Source organism: Apus apus, chromosome 1 (genome assembly GCF_020740795.1).
Source record: "Apus apus isolate bApuApu2 chromosome 1, bApuApu2.pri.cur, whole genome shotgun sequence".
Lineage (NCBI taxonomy): Eukaryota > Metazoa > Chordata > Aves > Apodiformes > Apodidae > Apus > Apus apus.
The window spans coordinates 179144774-179154773 of NC_067282.1; the positions used below are offsets into that span (position 1 = coordinate 179144774).

At 35.0% G+C, this 10000-nt stretch overlaps 1 protein-coding gene across 6 annotated transcripts in view; it reads left to right on the forward strand.

The window, feature by feature from the left end:
* The window catches only part of FOXP2 (forkhead box P2), a 422240-nt gene that overhangs the window by 363246 nt on the left and 48994 nt on the right, over positions 1-10000 (forward strand). For all 6 annotated transcript variants that reach the window (XM_051621652.1, XM_051621617.1, XM_051621633.1 and 3 more), the window contains 2 exons: positions 6077-6290; positions 7886-7990. In XM_051621652.1, the coding sequence (XP_051477612.1) occupies positions 6077-6290; positions 7886-7990 (319 nt within the window). The remainder of the gene's footprint in view (positions 1-6076; positions 6291-7885; positions 7991-10000) is intronic.

Sequence of the window (10000 nt, forward strand, 5' to 3'; positions counted from 1 at the left end):
ATGTTAAATATGACAAAAAGTTTTGGAGGTTGTGATTCCACTAGTATTGAATTATGACTGAAAAATAACAGTAAAGAATTTAAAGAAAATAAAACACCCTTTCTCACTTTGATTAAGATTTCTCAATGCTGAAAATGAACTCAAACTCTACTTGACATAGCTGAAATAAAATAGGGTGCAGACTTTTGAAAAGTAGTAAATAAACTTAGAGATAAATGCTGCTTACATTTTAAGATAAGATCAGAAACTTCCGATCTTAAGAACCCTGTGTATAACCTGTGAGGTATGTCTTTCTGTTTGTGTTACCATAGAGAAGTGAGCTAAATGTCTGTCATAAAAATTACACAATACTCTGATGCTACAGTCCTTCGGTGAGCATTGTTTAGACTGTGTTCATGACAGGTAACATTATTTTTAACTGGTCTTTAAGCATGTATCTGATGTCTCCACTAGATACTTATTATGAAATTGAAGCTTCAGAAAGTAAATGAGCAAAACAGAACAATAACAACAGGGAATGGCTTCAAGCTGCAACAGGGTAGGTTTAGACTGGACATTAGGAAAACATTTTTTCACAGAAAGAGTGGTTAGACACTGGAATAGGCTGGCCAGGGAGGTGGTTGAGTCACTGGATGTGTTTAAGGGTCCGTTGGATGTGGTGTTGGTGGATACGGTTTAGGGGAGAACTTTGTAGAATGGGGATGATGGTTGGACTTGGTGATCCCAAGGGTCTTTTCCAACCTGAATAGTTTTATGATTCTATGAAAAATAGAGTATATAGTTCATAGACAGCAGTGTGGGGGGAAGAAAAAAGAAAATGATAGAATAAAGACTTACCCACTGACAACCTCAGTCTCTGGAAAGCAGAGATTCCAAATAAATGTGTAAATTCCATATGTGGTGCTGTATGAAAAAGCTATGCCACAAGCAGATCTCAAGTAATAAAAACTACAACAAAAAAGAGTCCTGAGCTATCACACTAAATATTACTGAGAACAGCAGTGAGGAGGCATGCTGGTTCATGAATTTGGACACGAGACTGTTAACGCTGGTTTCCTTTTGTACAAAGTCACATTGGACCAGAATGTAAAAAAGCAATTGAAACACAACCTCCTTCCAAACAGCTTTACCTTCTGCAACCTCCTCCTGTGCCATCTGTTGCAAGAGGAATTCCTCAGGTTTTCTCTCACATTAAGCAATCCCCATAGATTTCCCTCAGCACTCCTACCCAATTGCATTGATATTAATTAGTTTAATGTAACGCTCATTCATCCACTTCCAGTAGAAAAATACAGAAAAAATAATACCTTTTAAATGCGTTTTTTAAACAGGCAAATATTTATTTTTAAGAACTTTCTTTTGCTCAAAGAATTAAGCCTGGCTGAAGTAATGACAAAAAGATCAGTACTAAAGAAATTTAAAAATGCAAAATTTTACAGTTAAAATATATCTGGATTGTTCTTTTTAAAGTAAATTAATCTCTTGTTTGCTATTGCCTTGTTATATTTTAATTCTAATTACTTTCAGTCAAGTATTTAATTCTTCCATTTTTCTTTCCTAATTCTAATATCTACTATGTATGTAGGGTTCCTATAGAGACAGACGTTAATTTATAGGACCTCCATTTTTCGTAGCCCTCATGTGGATGTACAAAACTAAAAAACGTAAGACAGCTTTCCCTGGAATACATCTCTGCATCTCCACAAGGGCCACTCATTCGGTTCCAGGGAATTTGAAGATAGAGTGATGAGGGTTGAGAAGGAAAGTCATTATAGCAAGATGCTAAAACAAAGAGAAAAGCAAATGCAGAGTTGTGACTAGCTCAGAGTTCTTTCTGTGAGCTTCTCTCATAGCATATTGTGTCTTTCATTAGGAAGGTACAGCACCCATTCCAGTTGGCAATAATGTAATGAAGATTAATAGGCTTCGGATCTGTTGAGACTTTCTCGTAAATCCTAAATTTGCACATCCAAACATGTCCAATATTTAGAAAACCAACTATTACTTAGTAGATTCCGTGTAGATGTCCCTGCATTGGGATTTGCATAAAAAAAAACTTGGGAAATGTTATGACAGACATTATCTGCGGCAGTGTTACATTAAACCTTCAGAATTTAAGGTAATAGACACTGGATGTGGTAAAAGGATGTTTTCCTCCTTTCACTGTGCTGCATGGTGTATAATATGATTATACAGAAGGATTTACATATGTGTAACAAATATTTTTACATGCATCCATTTAGATTACTGGGTCCTATGGATGGGTAGAACAATGAGAGAAACACGGGGGGATTAATGTTTAGAAGTTATTGGTCATAAAGAGTCCTCTAAACTGTCCTCTAAATTACTAGTGACAGAGCATGGGTTTTGCATTTGTTAGTATGAAAAGACCTTCCAAGTACAGCTGTGAGGTTTCCTTATAAAAACACTATTTGCTCCAAGTATAGTTTCTGCCTTTAAAGGACAGGAATGCTTAAAATGTTTTCTTGATAGTCAGGTATAGCAAGTAAGATAAAAAAGGTGGTTTAGCATTTATTTTGTGACAGGATCTTCACTATGCCACAAAACCAGTGGCTTGCTCTGAATTATTTCCATGGAATTCTGCCTTGATGCTAGCTAAGTGTAAAGGACTATACATTACAACAAAACAACAAAAAAATTCAAACAAAACAAGACTAAACTTAAACCGAAAAACCCAAGTTTTTATCAGGCCATGTAGGAAAATGAAAAACAGATGCGTAAATGGGTTTTATAAGTAGTAGTTTTATGAAGTATTTATTCAAACATAAAAAGAGTAGATAGCAATGAAAACAGTTATAAAAGTATCCTCAAACTCCCAGAATTCTTGGTGTTAGTAATCTGCACAGAAAATCAGTATTTGTGCTTTTCATTATAGTCCCTTATATTTATCCCATTCTGGATGCTCTTCCCTATGCTCTCCCCTTTAATGCAGTGTGGAGAGGGTATTTTGAGGGTTATCACAGCCTCTAAAACTTTAAAACTTAGCCTACTTTTACATCTAAACTAAAATATCAATCAACCATTTTACAGGTCTCTTGTAAGATGGGAGTTTTTTAGACACTACAAAATTGCCATAATTTACAATTAATTGCAAATCTGCTTAATAACTTTATACTTTTTAAGTGTCTGCCCTTAATCCTTTTATCCTAAAAGTCACCCTTTCAGAGTGCTGTGAAGAAATTATTAAATTAACCAGCCTGAGACCAGAATGAAATTCCAATCTGATTTTTAAAAAGTCTAGGTGATCTAGGCAGCCTGGAGACACAGCTCCATCTGTAGCTCCCCACAGAGGAATAGGCTGCCCAGTGGTTGCCCAGAGGGGCAGGATTCCCCCTGCCCATGGGAAGGGCCATTGCTCCAACCAATCCCAGCACTCATTCATTCACCCACCTTCTGCAGTGGCTCTTACTCAGCTCTCCGAGAGCCCAAAGTTTGATGATTTCTGATGACAGCCTTCTCACTGCAAGACCAAAAAATGTGTTTTCCTTCTCATTTATTCAAACAGACGGGTTTATTCTTGGTGTTTATTTTTTTCAATACAAAATTAGTTTATTTTCTTCAGCAGCAGGAGAAATAAAATACTTTGAAGTAAATAATGTATTGTGTATATCATATCACTTTAATGAATACATTACTTTTCTTTTTGATTTGTGATTACATTTGCAGGTAACTGTTATTTACCACACTAAAATGGGTTATTGCAGTGTTGCTGGAACATACCTCATAAACACAGCAGTAATTACTCACCCTCATTAAACAATTACAACTAGTATTACCATTACTCCTGTTACCATCTGTCTAATGCAGTAAATTAGAGCCTGGCTTCTTTGCTTGCTTCCTCAAAATCTATCTTTTCGCTGTACAAATATGAGAGAAACTCCAGTGTTAAGACTTCCGTTCCAAGCCACTCTTTTTCACTGTGTCAGTAAATGAATTTGCCAAAAGGTGTTGGTATCTGATGTAGATACCTAGATCTAATGTAGAAGCAGGACACAAAATAACAGTCCAAAAATTAACTCATCTCTTAATTTTTTAAAAAATTAATACCTTCCAAGCAATTTGTTTCCACACTACCTCCAGAAATCATTACTTTCCTAAGTCACTACTAGTCTATTTTTAATAGGTTTGTATACTTCATGGTGAGACTGCTGTTAAGTTACTTATTGTGCTTTTTCATAACTTTTTTTTCCATCTGTTTTAGTAGCCTGAGTTCCTATCTCTTCAAAGGAAAACATTGTCTAATAAACAGATTTGCCAAACAGTGAAAAAAAATCTTTACAACTTTCTAATATAGCATGTTTACGAAAAGCCCCAACTATCTTCAGTTAAAATTTTGAATAAATAAATGCACTTTAATAATTTTCTGAAAGACAATAAATTTGAGCTCTTTCATAAAATTGATAGAATATAATTTAATGCAGACATCAGCATTTTGAATGTTTTACAGTTCAGCAGATCTAGGTACCATGAGCATGTCTTTGCTAATTTCACTTGTAAAGACAAGATACAGAAGACAGAATTAGATTTTAAGAGACCTCTGGACCAAACCATGTCAGGCTGAAAAACCTAGCCATGAAACCAGAGCTTTCAGAAGAGGCTCTCTGGGCTTCTCATTCTTCTCTGCATTTAATTTAGTGTTCTTCAAAAGAAAGATGTCAAACTTAAAAAGACTGGCAGTGACAGAAGACGTATATATTTCTGGTGAACTCTTCATCTTTGAAAATCTGAATTTCCTACTCCAGCTGCATGTTTGGGGGCAAGATAAGAGAATGTTCACAGCTCTTCTCTTGCTGATATTTTGGGAGTCTTCCCTTCAGACAGAAACATATTTTAATGGAAGTTTCCGTGACTTCATGCAAAGTGCTCAACTCGAACCAGACAACCCTAAGACAGATATATGAATACCTTCTATGAGACATTGCTATTTGTGGCTGAGGATGATTCCTGGAAACCACAAGTTTTCATGCTACAAGTGGAGTAGAGAGCAAATTTAAGCTGTATCTGCAATGATCTGGTGGCTAGACTCCAGAATAGTACTGTGCATATAGCAGAGGAGTTTGAGAAGCTCTTCACATTTTGTCTGGCTGCCCATCACCCCAGGAGACTGGTGAGACAGTCTCCCTTCTTCTAGCCAAACCCTCCAATTTGTTTTCCACAGTAGGGGCTGGACCAAAAAATTAGTGAAGGAATTTGATGGTCTGCAATCCATGTAATGTCGTCTGTGTAGAGGGAGTTGTAAATGGGCCAGTTTTGTTGTCCTGTTTGTCTGGTGTCACTGTATGGTACTGAAGAGCTTAGGCAATCACCAGTATCTAGCTCTGTGCTGTAGTGGTTTTGTTCTGGCAAATAGTCACTTTAGTTTTGCCTTTTAAGACACATTTTTAAACAGACAAATTTTTGTAAATATTAAACAGGACTAATGAATATGTGGGTGTCATTAATTAAAGTCAGATGCATTCTGCTCAAATGTTAAACTGTTATGATCTCATTGATTTTATTTTTCTCTTCTGATTTTTCTCCCTCCAGTCTTCTTCCCCTACTCCCTGCTCTTGTAAAGTGTTTAAAGAAAATATCAATGTTTGTATTCTTAGTATAATGCATTTTTCTATTTTCCATTACATGTTTGATTAAGAGGAATTTTAAAATCTGAGCTAACTGTGGGTGCATTGAGTTATGTTTCCATATGGAGAAACTGATTAAGCAGACAACAAAAATCTTGTCTATAAGTACATTTAGGGTTGTGGGTCATTTTTCTTTTCAAGAAGTCCTTGCGAGTTCTTTGTAGTTTTCATTATTTGATCCTTGAGCAGTGATTTCAGGAGTACAATATTATTAAAATTGGTGATTTCTGATTGACTGACTGCAACACAAGAGAAGACAGTTAGATTACCTGGATTCTAACATTAGAAAAATGAATTAATGTTTTACTACATGTTGATTGTGCTGAAAAAACAGCATTAGCTTTATTGTTGGCATTAATCCATTAATAACACTGAGCTCATTATATGAAACTCTTTATTTTGTTATATTAGTGGAGCTCTCTTTCATTTTATAGCTGGCTTAAGTCCTGCTGAGATTCAGCAGTTATGGAAAGAAGTGACTGGAGTTCACAGTATGGAAGACAATGGCATTAAACATGGAGGGCTAGACCTCACTACTAACAATTCCTCCTCTACTACCTCCTCCACCACTTCCAAAGCATCACCACCAATAACTCATCATTCCATAGTGAATGGACAGTCTTCAGTTCTAAATGCAAGGCGAGACAGGTAATTCTGATGAGATTTCAACTGTGCTTATCATTTGATGTAAAGCTGTTGTATAACATCATAGGTCACTTGATTTCCAATCACAAAATAACATTTAATACAGGTTAATTAAGAGATCTTGAAGACCTGTTTTTTCAGAATTGTTTATCAGTAGAGCATCATTTTCAATAACAATGTCTAATTTTGCAGATGCAATGACAATTACCGGTCTGTAGTTTTATAACACCTATACTTGTGGTAGTGAAAACTCAGAATTCCCAGAAAAGGATTGTGCTGTTTTAGAGGTGTAAATGCAGATCTGTGGGCACTTTTGTAGGCACATAGTTTCATCCATATCTGAGTTAGCACATCTGGCAGTCAGGCCCTTACTCTAGAATCGCACTGCTGGCTTCATAGAAAATCTACATCCATCTGTTTTGTCAAGGTTATAATTCAGTGCAAAGATTCCATGTAAAATGTGCTTTAAAAATCAGTACATTAAAGCAGTTCTTGTATTGTTTTTTTTCTTCTGAAGAAAACCCTGAAATTTTCCTTCATATATTCACAACAGTAACACAGTTGACAAATTTTGGACAAATTTTCAGTGGTGCTAGTGTAATGCAGTGGAAAAAGTTAAAATTGTTTTTCAGGCAAACATTGACAGATATTCTTCATTGTTTTTTATTTTCAAGTAATGTATTAAATGCATACAAGAGTACATAGTATCTGGAGTACTTATTAGTTAATAAATTAGCATAGTCAGATGTATATTATCTCAATATAAGATGAAATTTAATCTGTATCTACATAACCTAAATCTTAAACAATTGTATTTTCAAATAAATATTAAATTGAATTATTTTAATACTTACAATAGGAGACTGTAATGTAAGTGTCGCTGTCATTACTCTGTATTATTTAAGAACTGGTACTTCTCTGAATACCATTATAGTAGTACTTTTAGTTATTATTACTTTTGTGATTGTATCTGAAGTAATGGTTCTTTGCTTCAGGATGTGTAGCTGACACTGACTTCCATGGGTCAGTCCCCTGAATTTCTTTGATAACTGTACATGGATGAAACTATTGTGGAGATTCCAAAAAAAGGCATGGAATACAGTTTTTTATGAAGCCAAGTGGCTAATGGAAGCAATACTTGTGAAAAAAAATATTTATTAATGGAAGCAGCTTTATTTTTATACACATTTAATCAGAAAACCCAAATATTCTGTAATAACATTTACAATATTCATAAATTCTGACTGTCCATCTTCAATATATCTTCTTCAAATTGATCATTTCTGAGTATATTTTTTATTTATAGGTAAATGTTGCACCAAGGTCATATGGCAGAATTAGCATATGGTATTATACAGTCATCTTATTTTTTCATCCTTTATTAACAGTCATCTTTGGTTCTATTTCTTCTCTAATTGGAACATCATCTAGCCTTGGCAGTTGAACTATTCAATAGAACGATTAAATTTTTCTGACTGCTCTGAGCTAAATTGACCTGTTTTGACCTGTTTGTCACTGATCGTAACCTGACAGGCGCTAGCAGCCTCCAACGATTATGGCTTTTGAGATGAATCTGATGCCTTATTCTTTTGGTACAGCTCATCACATGAGGAGACTGGGGCCTCCCATACTCTCTATGGTCATGGAGTTTGCAAATGGCCTGGCTGTGAAAGCGTGTGTGAAGATTTTGGACAATTTTTAAAGTAGGTGGATTTTTATTCATTGGTACAGGGAAGGGGAAAGATGGCAAACAAAGTTTTACTGTAAATCATGTCAGAGAATTTTTTGTGTACTCCAGGCAACTGGATAATCAAGGTTATCTGCCAAGGGTCAAATTGTTATTCTTTCTTTCATGTTGAACACTTGCAGGCCTTTCAATAGCACCGTGTTTAATCCTCTTATTATCCTTTGCTGAAATGGAGCCTCAGAAAATTTGAAGAGATCCTTTAGGTTGTGTATTGGGTAGTAGCAGTATGAAAAAGCACATTTTAAATTCTGACAGTTTGTGTACAGTGGGAATTAATGTCTGTGGTATAATCCAAAAAACAAAAGGGAGTGTGACCATTTAACTCTCACTTGCTAATTTATTTTTGCTTTTACTCTTGTATTTGCACAAGATACACAGAAAAAAACCACAACTGCTAACAGGTGGGTTTGCACCTTTCAGGACTGAACAGTGAAGTCAAAAGATTTCACTTTTGTTGTTTAGCTTTGCCAGGTGTTGTCTAAATTAGGGCATTTAGAAAATAAGTGACACAGTTTTTGCTTTTCATCTGCAGCTTTAAACTACAATGGATTTTGGAATTTTTTTCCTTTTTTTAAACAATAGTTACTGGCATTTTTGTGCTCATTCGAATTTTCAACAACTGCACTGATTTTCTACCTACATACATTGTGGACTGGTCTTTGTCAGAAAAGCTGTACTCATTTTGGCATGCAATAGATCTTAATGGAAAGCTACAGATAGGCTTATATAGATGAGTAACTTCAGGGGCTGAGACTCTTATGTTGTCATGGTGCAGCTAACAGGGTGAATGAACTGTTTCATGCTTCATCAACAATTAAGTTAATTAGCTCATTTGAAAATGCACTGCTTTGTTGCCAGAATGTTGGCAGAAACATCAAAAAGATGTGTTTACAAATGGTAGACTACAGGGTATATAGCAGAAGTACCTTGACAGCAGACCGTAAGTACTCAGTATCGCAATAATTTTTATAATAGAATTATAGCAGTACTTTTCATAAAGTATTTGCAGTAGTTTCTCCATATTTCATGCTGTCTTTCAGTTTTAAATGAAGTAATTTATACTGACTTGCAAATCTTAGGTAGGGATCACTCATGACAATTTTTTGTTTATAAATGCGTTAGGTGGAATGTCAAAATAATGGCTTATTATTGGAGAAAACTGTATAGGATTTAAGAGAACCTGATTTACATAAATTTGTATTGAATGGAAAGTTGAATCTCCCAAATTCAATGTAGTGTTCTAAGTATTATTAATGCTATGACTTAAAATTAATTTTACTCAAGCATTCTTGTTTTCAAGAAAAACTACGTTTTCTAAATACGTCCATCTTTCTAGGCTATAGTGATGCTGATTCTATGGGCAGACTTTGCACATTCCTTATGTCAGGTCTCTTGTTATAATCCATGATCACTAAAGCCATTTTCATTAAGGCAGTATAATGCTAGGTTTACAGGTGCTCTTGCTTTCCTGAACTAAATAACCCTGTGAAATGTGAAAGCAACATAAAACATCTGGTGCAGAGTTAGTCAGGGTCTACACAAGTGTCATGGCTGTTTTCCTTTTCATCAGCAAATTTTTTTTGAGAATATTTTAATATTTCTTCTTTTCATTCAATTCTGTCTTCTATGCCCTTAAAAGCAATAAGAAGTCATGGTGTTGAAGAGGCGAGGTTGCTTATGAAGTAGAAATATTCCTTCATTTTACACTAGTGTTAAGAAGGAAATCAATACATAACCTTGCATTAGATTCTATAGTACCTTTTCATGTACACACTAATGCAAAATCCCCATTACAATTAAGAAACATTTTCTTTCAATTAAATATCAACTTTTAGTCCAAAGATTGACCATTTTTCCAACCCATTAACTTTATAGGGGGTGACAGGACTGATGGCTGTAGTTTTCAAGACTTTGCTTTTAGTCTAATCTTTGTTATCGTGTTTTAGGTTCTTTGACTTGAAACAAT